The sequence below is a fragment of the Taudactylus pleione genome, unplaced genomic scaffold (assembly GCF_031769625.1).
Source record: "Taudactylus pleione unplaced genomic scaffold, aTauple2 ptg000639l, whole genome shotgun sequence".
Classification (NCBI taxonomy): Eukaryota; Metazoa; Chordata; class Amphibia; order Anura; family Myobatrachidae; genus Taudactylus; species Taudactylus pleione.
The window spans coordinates 6,266-24,796 of record NW_028285041.1 but is presented as its reverse complement, the minus strand read 5'-3'; the positions used below and the strand labels follow the sequence as shown (position 1 = coordinate 24,796).

The following is an 18,531-nucleotide window of genomic DNA, read 5'->3' as shown; positions in this document are numbered from 1 at the left end:
CTGCTGTTCAGCTGTGTAAGGCGGCCACTTGGTCTTCAATTCAAACGTTTTTGAGGTTCTATGCGTTTGACACCTTCGCCTCTCAGGATGCATCCTTTGGGCGCCGGGTGCTCCTTTGAGCACAGGAGCGTCCCCGCCCTTAGTTGAACTGCTTTGGGACATCCCCAAGGTCAACCCTGTGGACCCCTATGGACCCTGAAGTAGAAAACAAGAGATATGGTAAGAACTTACCTTTGTTATCTCTGTTTCTACGAAGTCCATAGGGTCCACAGGGCGCCCGCCCTGACGCACCTGGCTTCAAATGGGCTGTGTGGCTGGTCACCGGTTTTCCGTCTCCCATTTCTGTGAGTATGGTTTCTTGTGTGTTCCAGTCTTCCTTCTCTCTGTTTAGTCTCCTCCTCCGGCCTTGGCTGCTTACCAACTGAGGTGCTGTGGCTCGGGGGCGGGTATAGAGGAGGACGGACCCAAGTGCATCCTGGGAGCAGCTAAAGCTTTAACTGCGTGGTGCCCATGGAACCAGATCCAGCTATACCCCAAGGTCAACCCTGTGGACCCTATGGACTTCGTAGAAACTGAAGTCTTTTTTTATTTTTTTGACACAGTTATCCTTAGGGGGGCTGTCCCATGGGTGCTGGGTGTCTGATGCATTGACTTTTCGCACCGACGAAAAGTCGGCCAAATTGAATACGGGGAAAAGTGGAATCGGCAAAAATGACGTCATTGGTGAAAAAGTTTCGCCGAAACTGACTTTTCGCTCCAAATTGAATATGGCCCATAGGCAATACATTGGTTGTCATGTGAGGGACGCAGTAATCCAGTTCCTGACACTTACCAAAAATTGAGGTGTTTTCCGCCTCTGAGCAGATGTAGAATCTTACTTTTTAATCTTACTTTTTAAGTAAAGCAGAAGTTGAGCTACGGTGATGTGAAAGAGATGTTCTATCTTGTTTTTATTTTACTTTTTTTTTTTTTTACCAAAGTATTACCTTTAAAGGAGACTCAATGAGGCATCTCCTATTTTTTCTTTTTTTTTAAATTAAGAATAGATAGATAATAATATAGTGAATTTATTAGTAACAAGAATAACTGTTACTATTAGAACTATGTTAGTATGGACCTAGTATTAATACCTTGCATTAGGCCTGACTAATCTGGCTCTTTCTACAGCAAAACACACACTTCAGCCCTAGACAGTGCAGCTCCAACCAGACAGTGCAGCTCCAACCATACAGTGCAGCTCCAACCAGACAGTGCAGCTCCGACCAGACAGTGCAGCTCCGACCAGACAGTGCAGCTCCGACCAGACAGTGCAGCTCCGACCAGACAGTGCAGCTCCGACCAGACAGTGCAGCTCCGACCAGACAGTGCAGCTCCGACCAGACAGTGCAGCTCCGACCAGACAGTGCAGCTCCGACCAGACAGTGCAGCTCCGACCAGACAGTGCAGCTCCAGCCACACAGTGCAGCTCCAGCCACACAGTGCAGCTCCAACCAGACAGTGCAGCTCCAACCAGACAGTGCAGCTCCAACCACTGCATAGATTACAAACATTAGGCACCGTGACAATCCAAACTTCAATCATGGCACACCACACAGACCTGCTATCTGAAATGTGATTTCTTTAAGTTTTTTTTTTTAATTAAATATGCAAAAATCTCAAAACTTTTTACACGTTGTCATTATGGGGTATTGTGTGTAGAATTTTGAGGACAAAAATGAATTTATTCCATTTTGGAATAAAGCTGTAACATAACAAAATGTGGAAAAAGTGAAGCGCTGTGAATACTTTCCGGATGCACTGTAACTGGTAACATACTCAGTTAAAGGTGAAGTCTAATGTTTTATCCACAGTCTCGTGCAGGAGATTCTGTTTCAGTTGAACCGTTGATACATTTTAACTGTTTATTTAAACCATGTTTTATTTTACAGCCAAAGAAAAATGGGATTGAACTGAGGTCACTTTCTTCTTTAAAAGCCACATTATTAAAAGACCCGAGGAAACCCCCGTCTGTAGTGTCCGCCACCCCCAGCTTTCTGCAGGACGAGGATGAAATCTGCGGACGTCTTGAAAAATTGATGTCGCAGGTACTGGAAATGTGCGATGGCTAGCACGCGCTCTCGCCAATGCAGGTCTTGTAAAATGCCCCCTCATTGTCGTCTTCAATATTGGTGTCCATGGAAACTGTAGATTCATTTGTTTTCCATTAGATTTGAGGTTCTTTGGTAGTGATTACACTGTGTGGACCTCACTTGCGAAGCATCCTGGGTGTACCACATATTACTTTCATTTTGCACTACTGTGCTTAGATGGACCCACTGCTGCACATTTATAGGCACGCCTTGCCTCCTCTCTACTTGGAGATGTGTTCACAAACTAAATTGAGGCTGACTTTATGGGGAGGTAGAAAAATCATAACAGTATATTGTAAAAGTAAAGTTTAAACTGTTGTTAAAGAAAAAACTCCATCAATTCATACATATAAGGGCAGATTCATTTAGACGCTGGGCTCACCAAGAAGCTATAGCTCCAGGATTAGCGCCTGCAGCTATTGAATTATTAGCCAATATACTCACATGGTAAGCCCATGGCTAACGCGCGGTAACCCATAGATTCTTGGGTGAAATTCCTGGAATCTATGGGTTACCGTGCGCGCTAAGTCCCAGAGGGTACATTTTACGCATATTTTTCCTCGCAGGACCCTGTTGGGCTTGTCACGCAGAGTAGCAGGCATTAATTATATCGCCATAGGCACAGCTTTAGCCATGCAGGAAGCCCCACGGGTGGGATCGGTATGAAATACCGAATGTCGGGATCCTGGTGGTCAGAATCCCAACGCTGGGATCCCGACAGGGTTAACATACCGACACTTGTTGGTCAGTATGCTAACCCTTCAACCTCCATCTTTTGGTGCCTAACCCTAACCTCCCCCCCACAAGTGCCTGAACCTAACCTCCCCCTCCCCGCACCCTAAACATAACCCTCCACCCACTTACCTTCTGCATCCCGGGGGTCAGGATGCTGGCGCCGGGATTCTGACCAGCGTCTGTATTCCGGTGCCGGTAATGAGTCGGCGTCCCGATCGCAGGGATGCCGAACACATCCCCCGCAGCTAATTGAATGTGCCCCATAGTATTGTTTCTTGTGGAGTGACACACGGCTCACACTGCTGTTTCGGCTTCCTAGAGCTGTGCAAGGCAGGTTAAGCTGATATATTATTGTTGTCTATGGAAACACTTTTACATGCGCTGATTGGTTACTGTGGGGCAATCTCTCCACTTCTCCACTCTTTAGAAGGTGTAAAACATTTCCCCCATACTAGTCCTAAATCAAATTTGTCTGGGTCTGAAAGAAATGCTAAACACATTGATGGGGGGGGTAAACCTCTTGTTATTTATAAAGGTTTACACATAGCCGCCACTAATGTTTACACATTGTCATTGGTTTAGTTTGCAGAAGCCATCTCTGCACACACTCTAATGATGATGGAACAGTATTAACAGCACATTACTGATTTCTGTCCTCAGGATGACGACGAGGACTCGGACGGTCCGGATTATATTAAATACACAGCCCCCTCTGACAGCACACTCGCCAGGGCTGAGCAAGGCAGGCTTGAGTTTGCTTCTATGTTCGATACTATCCACGCTGGAGACCATAACACGGGAAAGAGCGATGTCATGACTGATCTGCTCCACATCAAAAGGAACCTACTGACCGCGTGGTCCATTGGGGTGACTATGAGCAAAGTAGTAGAAGCTAACACTTTGCTGCATTACACAGTGGGCTGCCTGACTCATTTCCTGATGATTCTGCAGAGTCCCAAGTGCCCGATATTAAAAACTGGAAAACCCTCAAAAAGGCCAGCAGGAGGCAGTCCCTGGGCGACTTACATTGCTGTCATTCAGCAGTGCCTTACAGTCCTGTATTGGGACGTGGCACCGCGGCAAGCTATCGGACACATGATCAAACTGACGGCAGAGGCCATCAAGTTGATCCTCGTTCAACACCAGCAGCTCTACTCAAAGAGCCTGTTAGAAAGCTTTTGTTTGTTAAAGACTGTTTCCCAGAACCTGGATGCAATTTATAGCTTCTATTTTGAGTCTACATCCACGGTGTCTGCTATGGACAATGTATCTCACCTGGACACTCTGAAGACGCCTGTGTTTGAAGCAATGGTAAAGCCGCACAAAGTCTTCCCCGTGCACTTTATTTTTCATGAACCCCCAAAGCCAGTGACTGACGGTGTAAAGTCAGAGAAAAGGTACATCTTATTTATTACCAGTTATTTATATAGCGCATACCTATTCCGCAGCGCTTTACAGAAAATACGTGACCATTCCCATCAGCCCGGCCCCAGTGGATCAATCTCTATTCCCTACCACATGCTCACACACGCCCATATACACTAGGGTTCATTTTTGTCGGAAGCCAGTTAGTTTACCAGAATGTTTTTGGATTGTGGGAGGAAACCAGAGTACCCAGCAGAAACCTACACAAGCACGGGGAGAATATACAAACTCCACACAGGGCCATGGTGGGAATTGAATCCAAGGTCTCAGTGCTGTGAGGCAGTAATACTAACCATTAAACCAAATGTAATAATAAATAAAAATGATAATATAAAAAAAAAAAAGATTCTGCAACAACTTTTAATAATATGGAATCAAATGTTGTCCAACCCTTAGTAATCTGGTATACGTCAGTAGTGTGTGTGCATTGGAACAATAGCAGCAGAAACCCGTTACCTGTGCAGAGCTGGTTTCTGGAAGAACAGGAGTATTCCCGTGGTTACATGTTTTCTGGAAGAACAGGAGTATTCCCATGGTTACATGTTTTCATAGGTTTCTCCAAACCCCAAACTGTTTTCTTTATGTTATTATTTGTGTTGCAGGTTGGCTGTCCTGTGGCGACTCTTGTATAATCAGACCCTTTGGTACCAGAAGCGACTGAGAAAACAGATTTGTATACGTCAGTCCATGCAGTTGACACCTGAAGTTCAACAGGAAGAAAATGCCATTGGGTATCTCCTGTGTCACATACAAGCTGAACTTCAGTCAGCGGGAGAACACTTCCCCCAGAGCTCCAGTCTTCTTCCTGTAAATGGTAATGTCATGTAAAATTCCCCATGCTTGTCAAGGACATTCATACTTTTATTAGCGGGCATTGTAAGGACCAATCGTGTGCAATGCAAGCAGGATATTATTGCCTGGAATATTCTATATTTTACTGCCCAAATGACCAGCAAATGATGTCCAGCATTTCTCTGCACACAGTGTTACAGAATTCTGTACTGTTCCTGTGGCCAGAGCAAACGAAAGGCTCCCACACTGTGCGATATAGCAGGCGATCCGACGGATTGGTACGATATCGCTGCTATATGGTACCGTGTGTGGGCATGATACCGGCCAGTGCGCGCTCCCTTGGGATCGTACATCGCACCTCCAGATCTTACTACATGTTCACTTGATCTGGGGATGGGATGTACGATCCCATGCAGAGCTATGTGGGTGGGGGAGGGGGAGCCGGAACGGTCGTCGCGAGGTGCATAACGCACCGTGTATGGGGGCCTTTAGGGCCTGATTCAGAGAAAGACACAATGTCGATATTTGCTATTGCGCATTCGCGAACGCTGCACTGCACATGAGCAGAGATTGCATTGAGATTACTCTCGTACATAGGAATCACTCGCAAAGTGAGTGACAGGTAGTCAGCGTATGGGGGTGGTAACTGGGGGGGGTTAGAAAAACGCAGGCGTGTCTGACTGTTTAAATGCCGTTTATGAGCGTGCATAAATTAGTCATTGCAATCGCCTTTGAGGTATGACCGCTGTTTGCGTGTCAGGAGAGCTGCAGTGTTTGCGGCTGGTCAGATTTGACTTACTTGCTGCTTGATTGCCCGATGTGCATTGAAGGTACCGATGTTTGAGCATCAATGGTAATGATGTTTACGCTGTTGTACATCGTCTGATGGATATGAGAAGGCAGCAGTGGGGAGGCGTCCCTATGCCCGTCTATGCTGTGGAAGGCATTAGCATATTTTAGCAAGTGAGATCCGTGGGAGAACGCAGTTGCGGATGCGTTAGCGTGCATCTCTGAATCAGGCCCACGCTATGGAAGCACTGGCCATGACTGTGTTTTAGCGAAAGGTGCAAATCTGATTGCTTTAACAGCAGACTTATATTTTTATAAGATTGTTGAGATCTGAGAACTGATGGAAATGGTTCTTGATCAAGCGTTCTGACATAGAATGTGGGAGATTTATATATAGTAATTTTTATTAACGTGCAACATTTTATTAATATTAATTGTATTTTTTTTCTATTTTAAGGGGAAGAATATTACTTACTGGGGTCCTACAAAGAGTCGGTAGAGTTCTGGAATAGACAATTGCTGGAAACAACTCTTCGGGGTAAACAATATTATTATTATTTTTTTTTTTAGAACGACAAATAACATTTACTCGAGTTGGGTACGGGATGCCAGCGGTCAGAAAACCGACAGCGGTATCTCGACAGTCAGAATCCGGACTCAAGCAGCTAAATGCCGTAACCCAATCCCTAACCCACCTTTCCCGCAGCCTAATCCTAATCCCCCCCCCCCCCATCTTAAATATAACCCCAACCCACCTTTCGGGGGGGACTTGGATTTAGGCACCCGCCCGGGAGGGTTAGGGTTAGGCTAGGGGAAGGGGGGGTTAGGGTTAGGCACTTGGGGGGGAGGTTAGGGTTGGGCATCCCTAAAGGAGGGTTAGGGTTGGGGGGGGTGAAATTAGGTTGGCGATACTTACCAGAAAGAACGATCGTGAGACTCAGTAAATTGTAGCAGATTATAATAACTGGCAATATCTGAATTTCTTCTAATGAAGAAGATACAATGCTTCCCCTCTGGGGATAAACCTGGCCACTGTTTCCTGTCATAATTTAAGTTGTATCCAGATGTGGCCACTCGCCATTGATGTTACCTGGATCATTTACCCCTACACCATGTTCCCACGCTATTATATTATTGCACAGTGTTTAGTGTTCTTGAATATGGGCTTGTATAATGAGCATCCTCATCTTGGATATTTTATGATTTGCTGTTTGTTATTCAGTTAATATTGTTAATGTTGTAAGACTGCTGCATGTGCTGGACGTCTCCCGCTACAATATTGGCAGCTAGGAGGGGCTAACTGAGAGATGTACTTGTGGTCTGTCTAGGAGGCAGGAGATGTGGGTTACTTCAGACACGTTTTTACCTGGCTGTCCTCTACTGTTACCTGTATAACTACAATCTCAATGACGCACAAGGCATGTGCGACCAGCTGGTGAAAGAGATGCTGATTCGTTCCAGTCTTCTCACAGAGACAGAGCCGGATATTCACGGTAAGATCTGATCTGATGCATATTCATCTGCTGACAGCTGCCACCACAGTGAATGTCTCTGCAGTCAGGGCGGCCCATAGGGAGGGACAGGGGGAACACTGGTTTGCTTTAACAACCCCAAAACATAATAACATTATTTTTTTTAAACTTCATCTCATTAGTTAGATGATGAGATATCTCTCAAGGAGGGGTGAGCCCGGGATCGAAAATTGTCAGGGGTTGCATACATCTTCTATAAATACAAAAACACTATAAGGTTAAACTGTTTAATTATTTAAAACAAACAAGATGCATAACAGTGCATGTTTTCCAGATTTCCTCCTCTAGATCACAATTGAAAAAAGTTTCTGACAGTAATATTTAAATTTTTACATGAGGTACGACATCGTGATGACATAGTATTACTTATTACTATTCATAGTAGATACATGTTCACTATATTTGATAAAGATAAAATAACAAAGTGACCATAGCATTTTAAATTTAGGGCAAGGCCTATATTATTTACCGATTTTATTTGCAAAAAAAAATAACGTATGTATTTTTCATGACCAAAAACAAACCGACTATATAGTGACTTTTAATATTATCAGAAATGTGTATAAACACAAAGAATGCCATTGATAGACGGAATATGCTGCACTATATTAGAATATGTTAACTTATATTTTATTCATTTAATTTATTTATTAATATCAAATTTATATTGACTGACAGAACCATGTCCACCGTGATGGGGTTTAGTGCAACGGTTGTGAAAATTAATGTATGCACATAACGGGTGTGCAGTTAGTCTGTGCAGAGTTCTCTAGCAGGGGGGTGATAACGAGCGTGCAGTTAGTCTGTGCACAGTTCTCCAGCTGGCGGGTAATGACGGCAGGGCAGTTAGTCTGTGCACAGTTCTCTAGCAGGGGGGTGATAACGGACGTGCAGTTAGTCTGTGCACAGTTCTCTAGCAGGGGGGTGATAACAGACATGCAGTTAGTCTGCGCACAGTTCTCTAGCTGGGGGGTGATAACGGACCTGCAGTTAGTCTGTGCACAGTTCTCTAGCAGGGGGGTGATAACGGACGTGCAGTTAGTCTGAGCACAGTTCTCTAGCAGGGGGTGATAATGGACGTGCAGTTAGTCTGCGCACAGTTCTCTAGCAGGGGGGTGATAACAGACATGCAGTTAGTCTGCGCACAGTTCTCTAGCTGGGGGGTGATAACGGACCTGCAGTTAGTCTGTGCACAGTTCTCTAGCAGGGGGGTGATAACGGACGTGCAGTTAGTCTGAGCACAGTTCTCTAGCAGGGGGTGATAATGGACGTGCAGTTAGTCTGCGCACAGTTCTCTAGCAGGGGGTGATAATGGACGTGCAGTTAGTCTGCGCACAGTTCTCTTGCTGGGGATAACGGACGTGCAGTTAGTCTGCGCACAGTTCTCTAGCGGGGGGTGATAACGGACATGCAGTTAGTCTGCGTACAGTTCTCTAGCAGGGGGTGATAATGAGTGTGCAGTTAGTCTGCACACAGTTCTCTAGCAGGGGGTGATAACGGACGTGCAGTTAGTCTGCGTACAGTTCTCTAGCAGGGGGTGATAACGGACATGCAGTTAGTCTGTGCACAGTTCTCTAGCAGGGGGTGATAACGGGCGTGCAGTTAGTCTGCGCACAGTTCTCTTGCTGGGGGGTGATAACGGACATGCAGTTAGTCTGTGCACAGTTCTCTAGCGGGGGGTGATAACGGACGTGCAGTTAGTCTGCGCACAGTTCTCTAGTGGGGGGTGATAACGGACATGCAGTTAGTCTGCGTACAGTTCTCTAGCAGGGGGTGATAATGAGTGTGCAGTTAGTCTGCACACAGTTCTCTAGCTGGGGGTGATAACGGATGTGCAGTTAGTCTGCACAGTTCTCTAGCAGGGGGGTGATAACAGACGTGCAGTTAGTCTGCGCACAGTTCTCTAGTGGGGGGTGAGAACGGACATGCAGTTTGCGTACAGTTCTCTAGCAGGGGGTGATAACGGACATGCAGTTAGTCTGCGCACAGTTCTCTAGCAGGGGGGTGATAACGGGCGTGCAGTTAGTCTGCGCACAGTTCTCTAGCTGGGGGGTGATAACGGACGTGCAGTTAGTCTGTGCACAGTTCTCTAGCAGGGGGTGATAACGGACGTGCAGTTAGTCTGCGCACAGTTCTCTAGCAGGGGGTGATAACGGACGTGCAGTTAGTCTGCGCACAGTTCTCTAGTGGGGGGTGATAACGGACATGCAGTTAGTCTGCGTACAGTTCTCTAGCAGGGGGGTGATAACGGACGTGCAGTTAGTCTGCGCACAGTTCTCTAGTGGGGGCTGATAACGGACATGCAGTTAGTCTGCGCACAGTTCCCTAGCAGGGGCTGATAACAGACATGCAGTTAGTCTGTGCACAGTTCTCTAGTGGGGGGTGATAACGGACATGCAGTTAGTCTGCGTACAGTTCTCTAGGAGGGGGTGATAACGGACATGCAGTTAGTCTGCGCACAGTTCTCTAGTGGGGGGTGATAACGGACATGCAGTTAGTCTGCGTACAGTTCTCTAGCAGGGGGTGATAAAGGACGTGCAGTTAGTCTGCACACAGTTCTCTAGCAAAGGGTGAATAATGGACGTGCAGTTAGTCTGCGCACAGTTCTCTAGCAGGGGGGTGATAACGGACATGCAGTTAGTCTGCGTACTGTTCTCTAGCAGGGGGGTGATAACGGACGTGCAGTTAGTCTGCGCACAGTTCTCTAGTGGGGGCTGATAACGGACATGCAGTTAGTCTGCGCACAGTTCTCTAGCAGGGTGTGATAACAGACATGCAGGTAGTCTGCACACAGTTCTCTAGCAAAGGGTGAATAATGGACGTGCAGTTAGTCTGTGCACAGTTCTCTTGCTGGGGATGATAACGGACGTGCAGTTAGTCTGTGCACAGTTTTCTAGTGGGGGGGTTGACAATGATTCTTATTATGTGACACTTGGGAAACTATGACTGTATGGCTAACATGACAGGATGACTGTGCATACGCAGCGCACTTCAATAAGTGGTATACTATATTGTACATTTGTCCATTATGACTGGTCACTATTATTTATTATATTATCTGTGTCGACATTATAACTATCAACATTTTGATTTCAACCTTATTATTGTCTACATTTTAACTGTCGACATTTAGACCCAGTGGACATTTTATCCTGTCTACATATTAATTGTCTACATTATATCCATATCCATATAATGTCCCTGTCAACATTTTGACTGTGTACGTATTGATTGTCAACATATAGTCCATTTCGACATTTTGATTTTTGAATATTCATTATCTATTCATTCTATTTGAAATTCCTTTATGTTCCTTCTCTCGCAGACCCTGACCGGAAACCTTTTGCTAAGGCGCACTCAGAAGCAGCGCTGGCTGTGATCCAATCTATGGGCCGATTCATGGCAGCGTACTTCACTAACCAGCTGCTCTATGTGTTTCCTCCACACAATGTCCGTGTCCTGGCCCCTCTTCATATTACTACAGGTACAGCCAGCACTGTCACTTGTTCCATACATCTTATGTTTAACACATAGGGATGTAGTCAAAATGTCGACTTTAACGATGGCACCAGGGAAATGTTGTCGACATTCTAATCATGTCGATCTTTTCATCAATGTTGGCATGATAAATGACGACCTGGTGGATGTCGTCAGTGTGAGCATATAGAAGTTATGGATATTGACTGAGTATACCGAATCCAAACTTTAGTGAGACCTCTTGTTCCAGTTGATTACTACTGATTTTGATACTGATTATAATGCACATTACACCTTGGGAGCAGTTCAGTTTGTCCAGTGTGCCTTGTCGACGTTGGGATGGCGCTAGTTGGCAATGTATCTTCGACCATTTTTACTTTAACCCCTCAAATATGTGCAGAAAATAAGTGAAAATTGCTTGCTGTCATAAGCGGTAATGTGCGTAGCCGAACGTCGTGGCAAAGAACTGAATCGCCCCCATGAGTGCTGTGACATAGAGTACTGTTTACTCCAGTCTTTATTGTGTGTAGTTTGCCCAAAGGTGCAGAGATGCTTTGGCTGCTCTAGTCCTCCTCTGTAGCGCTGAAAGTGCACCGAATGAGACGGACGTGGAATGAATTTGCACGTTTCTTGCAGACCGGTTTCCCAGAGTCATTACTCTACAGCACAGTACCGTGGCCGGCCTGGTCCGAGATCAGAATCTCTCCAGCGTATGGACCGTAGAGTATGCTCTGGACCTGCTCCTTGTCGGCGGATTGATGCTGGAGGCTGCATGGCTAGCAGACAAGCTGGGAGACTGGAAGATGTCTGTTTCAATGGCCGTGGCTTATAACCTGCACAGAGACAATATTCCTGAGGAGTAAGTTACTGGTCCATGATCATCTTCTGGGGCTAGAATTCTAGAAACACTACTAAGGAGGGGAGGGGGGAGGATGTATCAAATTTCCTAGTACAAGTTAAGAAGTTACCCTATAGCAACCAATCGGCTCCTAGCGATCATTTACCAAGAACAGTCTAAAAAATGGCGGTTAGAAAGCTGATTGGTTACTGTAGGCAATTATTATAGTAAATGATGCTATAAAATGATATGGTGGATTTATTTTTTGTTATAATTCTGTATCTTTTTTTTAACCCATCTTCTATTTTGCTTGATTTTAGAAACGGGGCACAGGTTCCACCAATGCCCCTATCTCTGTCCCCTGGTCACATATTCCAGGAGAAGTTACAGTCATTCCTCGGCCAGCCTCCAAATTCAGAAACCTTATATAATGGTCATACTGATGCCAAACAGTTCACTGGTAATTGCAGATGTCTAATGTCTATAACCGTGATAGCTTGTATAAAAGAGAATAACGTGTGTGTGCGCAATTGGTGTAAGTGGAGATACAGTATATGAAACCTTCTAAAGAGCAAATAAATGGACTAGTGGAGAAGTTGCCATAGCAACCAATCAGCTTCTACTACAGATGTGTCCTCGTACATCTAGGCTCCTTGCGCGTTAAAAAGCCCTTCTAGTCGTACTATGGCGTGACTCTGTAGCGCCGAGCATCTTTTTTGTGCTTATTTTTACCTTCAAATGCGTCTTATTCGCACAGTGATGCATATAGGAGGCACAAACAGCTTCTGCTGATTAAAATGATATGCAGCATTCCTATATTCTGTGTGTGACTGCGGCTGTGTCTGCATGCGGAATGCTACGTTACAGAGTCACAGCCGCTGACACTGTAACGTAGCATTTCACCTGCAGATACAGCTGCACACAGAATATTACTGGGCGAATAAGACGCCTTTGAAGGTTAAAAGTCGCACAAAAAGACGATCGGCGCTACCAAGTCACACTGCCCTTATGCGTTGTGTAACGCCACTGGTAGCGCACGGAGGATAGATGTACTGTATATGAACACATCTGTATCATTTTATAGACTGTGCTGGATAAATGCTACCTCAAAGCTGATTGGTTGCTATGGGTAACGTCTCCACTTGTCCTCTTCTCTGCTCTTGAGTAGGTTTGATACTTGACCTCCCTAGTCATACACGGCGTGTTTCATCATGGCGACCTGTGTTATTCAAACATTATATAAAATATACATAATGGTTTAGTATGCCTGCAAGTTGCTTTATATATGTATGTGTGCCAGGCACAGCTAACCCCTAGTGAGTGTGACCAAGGGTTAAAGAGAAAATAGAGTTGAGCAAGAACACGAAATCGTGCCCTTACTATAAACGTATTGCGTTCTGCACCCTGTAGATCCCATTGAGGAGGAAGACGCAGACGTACTCTTCAGTTCAGTGCAGGAGATGCTGAAAGCAGCTGTCATGGCGGATGCAGAGATCCTCACCGAAACCCTGCACCAGCTAATGGAGTCGGCCAAGGATCTCAGCAGGAAGCTGTCTGGTCTAGTGCCGGAGCGACTATACCTCCCAGCACCACCTCTGTACTGTCCCCAGCCCTCTTCTGTCAGTGAAGTAAGTGCTTCTGATCTGACCTCTGCAGGTTGTGTAATGCACACATCTAAGTACTATTTGGGGACCTTCTTCCACTGTGTAACTGCCTATAGTTTCCTGCTTCTCTGTTATCCTCCTTATAATGTGACTCTGCCCCTGTCTAATGCGGTTCCATCTCTAGTAACCTATTTATATGAGGGGATGGGTCCCTACCTCCAACAAGATCAGCACGCCCTGAAATACTTTGTGCTGCTGTGCACATTCAACTGATCTTTATAGGCTTCTTTTCTCCCACTTGAGAACTGGGGACGAGCAGTAGAAAGTTGAATGTAGCATAAATGTTGCACATTGGGGCTGATTTGGAGCTATTGCATGCGCGGAGTTCAGCAAATTACACATGCGCCAAAGATAGAAGTCGGTTTCTAGACACGGGCCAGACTGTGTATCTGCACTCAGATAGAGACGGCTAGTGCATATGGATTGATGTGTCCATCGGCGGAACAGACTATGGGGTCAATCCAATTAACCGTGATGATATCGTCGGTGCGAGTCATTGCGGCAGAGGGCGCACTTTACGGCAGCCTGGGTTCGCAGAAAATTGCTCGCAGCCCCATAGGGCTCTGAGCAAAATTCAGCTCAGAGCGGGCCACGAAGGGTGCGAGGTGCCGGTCCGTTCACAGCGTTTTAACGCCTTTGTAACGGCAACTCGCACCCTTCGCATGTTGACCCCTATATGCCAAAGATTTTGAGAAGTAAAGATTTTTTACTATACAGAGGCGGTTTCTCGCATTACCTTAATGTAGTAAGCCGATATCCATGGCCACATGGAAAAATGCCCGCTGATGCGTCCGACTCAGAATCGCCCCTCATTGGTGCGAATGGTCTGGTGGGAGAATGTGTCTTTGTATGTGCTACAAGCGTTTTCTAATGGGCTAGTCACTGCCATGACATGGTCTACGAATGTTTGCTCGTTGATATCCAGGCTTGCTCCTCTAATTACTTACTGATTAACTGCGTAGTTACCACTGAAGTTCCCTATTGTGTTGTCTGGGTTCTAACCTTTTGCATTGTAATGCTTAGCAGGACCCCAGCGACCTTCTCTTGGCAGCGGAGAAAGGCAATCGCCAGAAGCTGTCTGGAGTCCTCCAGAGAATCCTACTACTGCTGAGGGCAGCTCGCTGCTCCCTCCCGGCCGCCCAGTGGTACATCAGGCAGATTAAACGAGCAAGAAAAATCATGCAGAAGGTTTTATTGTCGCCTTTACCTTTTTATGAAATCATTGTGGATTTGCTAGTTTGGAATGTCCGTCACATAAGTTGTGCATGTTACTGGCGTCTGTGCAGAGCTAGCACTGACTTTCTTTTGGCAAAATCCCATAACAACCCATAATAATGTAATAATGGTCAAGGTGTGTCAGTCTTTGTGTATTCAGATGCCTTATTTGTGTCTTATTCTTTGTTTAGATCCGAGCTAAAGGCTCCCTGCCCCTTGCCAAATCGCTACCGGAAACGCTGTTGGATTACGCCAACAGTAGCAATGTGTTTCTGAAGGCAGGAGCGAGTGGACGACATATAAATAACCTGGTGTCTTCCAGTGTAGTCGGTATGTGTGCGGGCTGATAACCTCTGTAGTGATACAATGTACCAGTTTGTCATTCATCCATTGGGGGAGGCGGGCACTGGCCTATAGTGATATTGATACCCATGTAGGAGCGGAGCACTAAAAATGTAACCGTTTGGTCCCTGTCCTTCTCTATATCCCCACTTTTCAGGAACTCTCTTTTTAAAGTGCCCATAGCACAAGGGGGATTTCTTTCTTTGATGTAGTTTCCTGTAATGTTATCTTATGAGCTTACCACTGTGGCAGTCACTTGGAAACAGACGGCCTCGGTGAGCTGTCTGCACACTGGTACGGGCTGAGCAGACACTGTTACCGGACGGAGGACCGACAGAAGTAAGAATCGGGGGCCCCCTTTGTTGCTATTATGGGATGTGGCCAGATCAGAGGGTTCTCTCTCCCAGTTCTGGTGAGAGGAGAGGTTCTATGGAGAGGAGAGGTGGTCAGTCAGACTCTGGTGATTTCGGCCTGCACTCCATAGCCCTACGTTTACTGGTGAGGGGGAAGAGGGGCTGGGTGGGGGCAGCTAACAGACACTAGTCACAAGTAGGCTTTCCGTGTCAGGATGGTGGCTGATGTTATACTAGGCCCAGGGAATGAGGCACAATGCCAGAGGCATCCTAGCACCCCCTCCTTGGAAGGCTTTGCTTTATTATCTGAAGCCCCCCAATGCAGGCACATTGCCAGCAACCTCCACTCTCCTGGATCCCCAGCTGCATGAAGTATTTCTATCATTAGCGGTAGATTAGGGTGAATTTTCACACTGTTGCTGGTGACTTCTGAGTCTGCCATTGCAATGTTCACTTCTCATATTGCTTGTTGAGTAGCTTCTGTCTCAGGTTTATCGGTCATCACTGATAAAGGGAGCATCTCCAGGTCTAAGTGTGGGGTGTTTCATCCGTAACTTTATATACATATGCAAAATGCCAGTCTTAATTGACCTGACTTGAATTTAGTGTTGAAGACATTACAATAAGCTCTCTTGGAACCTCTGGAATTAATGCATCTCTAAGTTTATCACGTGGAAGACGGTGTTCCTTTTGTCCATTTCCAAAGCTCATACACAACTCCATATCTGGTTTTTAATGTGGATTGGGGCCGTTCTCTGTATGAAACCTTGTCGGTCTAAGGTGGTTTCTAAACTCCACTTAAGTCAATATATAGGAATCTGTCATTGGCCAATGCAGTCATTGGAGGAAAAGAGATCTTCACTTATTGGATGTTGTAGGGCATTGAAGGTTTATGTGACAAGGACACTAGATTGTAGGAAGACTGATTATCTTCTGAAACTCTACAAAGATGATAAAATCAATGTTTCCCATTTCCAGACACCATTTCTTTTTACCAAGAGAAGGCATTAGCTAAGATTATCTGATGCCCTATATCCTTGCCGCAAACAAACGCAAGTCTTTGTCTTACAGCCTGCTTCCGAGAGCTTTGTGCTCTGTGCTGGATGCTGCATGTACGCGAGCGATTGTCTATCAGCTGCAGACAGTACCAGAAAGCGAGAGACAATGGCAAGTTGTTTAAGGTACAGGTTTCTTCAGTGTTACCATTTAATTGTTGTTTGCAATTTATGTGCAGGGGAGCTAACAGGAGTCAGACTGTGATCTGCACCTTTGCTAGGTCTCTTGTGCAAATATATTTTCATTAAACTTCTTATTATTATTGGCATCATAAACTATAAACACCTCCGTATAGACGCCACTACATTTCAAATATGAAATGATGGATAGACCCTCATTAGCGTGCAGAATAGGTGCTATGAGACAGTACTTTTGAGAACCCATAGAGGCGTTTTTGTATCTATTAAATACAAAAGTGGGATTGCTTGGTAAAATATGAGAGCTAATGCTATTTAAGTATAAAAGGGGCACATTAAAGAGAAGGGGGCTGATTCAGACCCGGACGCTAAGCCGCGATCGCTCGCATCCAAAAGGGGCCGGGTATGCAAATTCCACGGTCGCACTGTCTGGCTTAAGGACACCCTCTATGTCTTAGAGAGCGACGGCAGATTTAGCGCACGCCGGTGTAAAGACGCCCACTTTTCTTTCTTGGCGCACGTCATCTTAAGGAAGTGTGTGATTAATCAGTAACATTGAGACCCATCGGAGCTGCACGCAGCCCTTGAGGTAGACCCTACCCCACCGCAAGCGCTGCGATCACTGCAGGCTGAAATACAACCAAGTGACGTGTACAATGACGCCTCCATGCTAATAATGGACGCCCATTAAATGCCGTTTTGACGCCCAGACACGCCTGCATTCGCACCACCACTCCCCAGTTCACAAGCACCTTCCCCTGTTACCATCCACAAACGGCGCTATCTGTCACTCAAAGTAGCGCTCAGTCTGTGTACAACGAGCGCACGATCCCCGATCGCAGTGATTGGTTTGCGCATGCATACGCATGCACAGACTGGCGACAATCGCCCATAGCGAGCGAACGCGGCTTAGCGTTTGGGTCTGAATTGGCCCCAAAGTTCACTGAATGTCAAGGGTTGTCCATAAAACAATTAGGAGATATTCTGGGATGTTAGACTAAGGACTTGATGGTACATCTTAGACTGGTCCTTTCTCTTACATTTAGAGTTCGGAGGAGTATGATTCCTGTGTGACCGAGCACTGCTTTGAGGCTTTGGAATGGTCATGTCGAATGCTGCCATTTACACGGGTAACGAACTGCGAGGAGCTGATACAAGATATCATTCTGAGCCTGATCAGTGAGCTACCTCCGGTGAAAAAGGTATATGCAGTCAGACTTCAGCTAGAAGCTAACCACTACCCCATACACCAGGAGTGTCAAACTTGTGGCCATCCAGCTGCTGTGGGACTACATATCCCAGCATGCCCTGCCACAGTTTTATCATGCCCTAAGAGCAAAACTGGCAGTGCATGCTGGGATATGTAGTTCCACTGCAGCTGGATGGCCCGAGTTTGACATTACTGCCATACACCCTACTGTGTTACTTACAGATGATGTGCGTTATATTACCGTCTGCTACATGAATCTTTGCCTGATATGGGTACTGTTGTGGTTTTCCAATCATGATACCACATAGCAGTGTGGCATGGGACTGCCGCCCAGTCCTGTGTAGTTAGTGTGTTTAGTTTTGCTGACCATCTGGATATTTGTAGGTTGCAGAGATCATGGTCAAAGCTTTTCCTCATCCTGATGACGTTCGTGTACCATTAAGGGAAAAGTATCAGTCTGTTCAGCAGCGCTTGAGACACTCCATGATTAAAGGTAATCTACTCCTAGTTCTTAATGACGATATTGATGAAATACACCTTTTTTTTTTTTTTCTCTATAAAAGTTTACTGAATCACGTGGACCCTAAGCACAGACACACCAATGTTTCTACATGTTTATGCTTTATCAATTGAAACGTAAACTATCACAGTTGAAACTCCTTATGTGGGGATACAAATTCATTTCTCTTCCTCCAAACCTAAGTGATCTGACTTAATCGTAAAGAACTGAAGAGGACTCACTAGAACCTTGTGCAGAAATTATATTTCTCCTTCATCCACTAGGGGACACTGGAGTTCAAGACAGTGGGGTATAGACGGTGGTAGAGTAGAGCCTGG

The 18,531-nt window shown here is 45.7% G+C and overlaps 1 protein-coding gene across 1 annotated transcript in view; it reads left to right on the top strand.

Annotated features, from left to right (window-relative positions):
- The window catches only part of CPLANE1 (ciliogenesis and planar polarity effector complex subunit 1), a gene marked incomplete at its 3' end in the record, with an annotated part of 35,901 nt that extends 17,714 nt beyond the window's left edge, over positions 1-18,187 (top strand). The window contains exons 11-24 of the mRNA XM_088454998.1: positions 1,929-2,084; positions 3,525-4,261; positions 4,892-5,103; positions 6,328-6,408; positions 7,199-7,363; positions 10,728-10,886; positions 11,516-11,738; positions 12,038-12,177; positions 13,128-13,345; positions 14,405-14,569; positions 14,788-14,926; positions 16,363-16,472; positions 17,531-17,686; positions 18,079-18,187. Coding sequence (XP_088311124.1) covers positions 1,929-2,084; positions 3,525-4,261; positions 4,892-5,103; positions 6,328-6,408; positions 7,199-7,363; positions 10,728-10,886; positions 11,516-11,738; positions 12,038-12,177; positions 13,128-13,345; positions 14,405-14,569; positions 14,788-14,926; positions 16,363-16,472; positions 17,531-17,686; positions 18,079-18,187 — 2,770 coding nt within the window. The remainder of the gene's footprint in view (positions 1-1,928; positions 2,085-3,524; positions 4,262-4,891; positions 5,104-6,327; positions 6,409-7,198; positions 7,364-10,727; positions 10,887-11,515; positions 11,739-12,037; positions 12,178-13,127; positions 13,346-14,404; positions 14,570-14,787; positions 14,927-16,362; positions 16,473-17,530; positions 17,687-18,078) is intronic.
- Between the last annotated feature and the right edge of the window lie 344 nt (positions 18,188-18,531).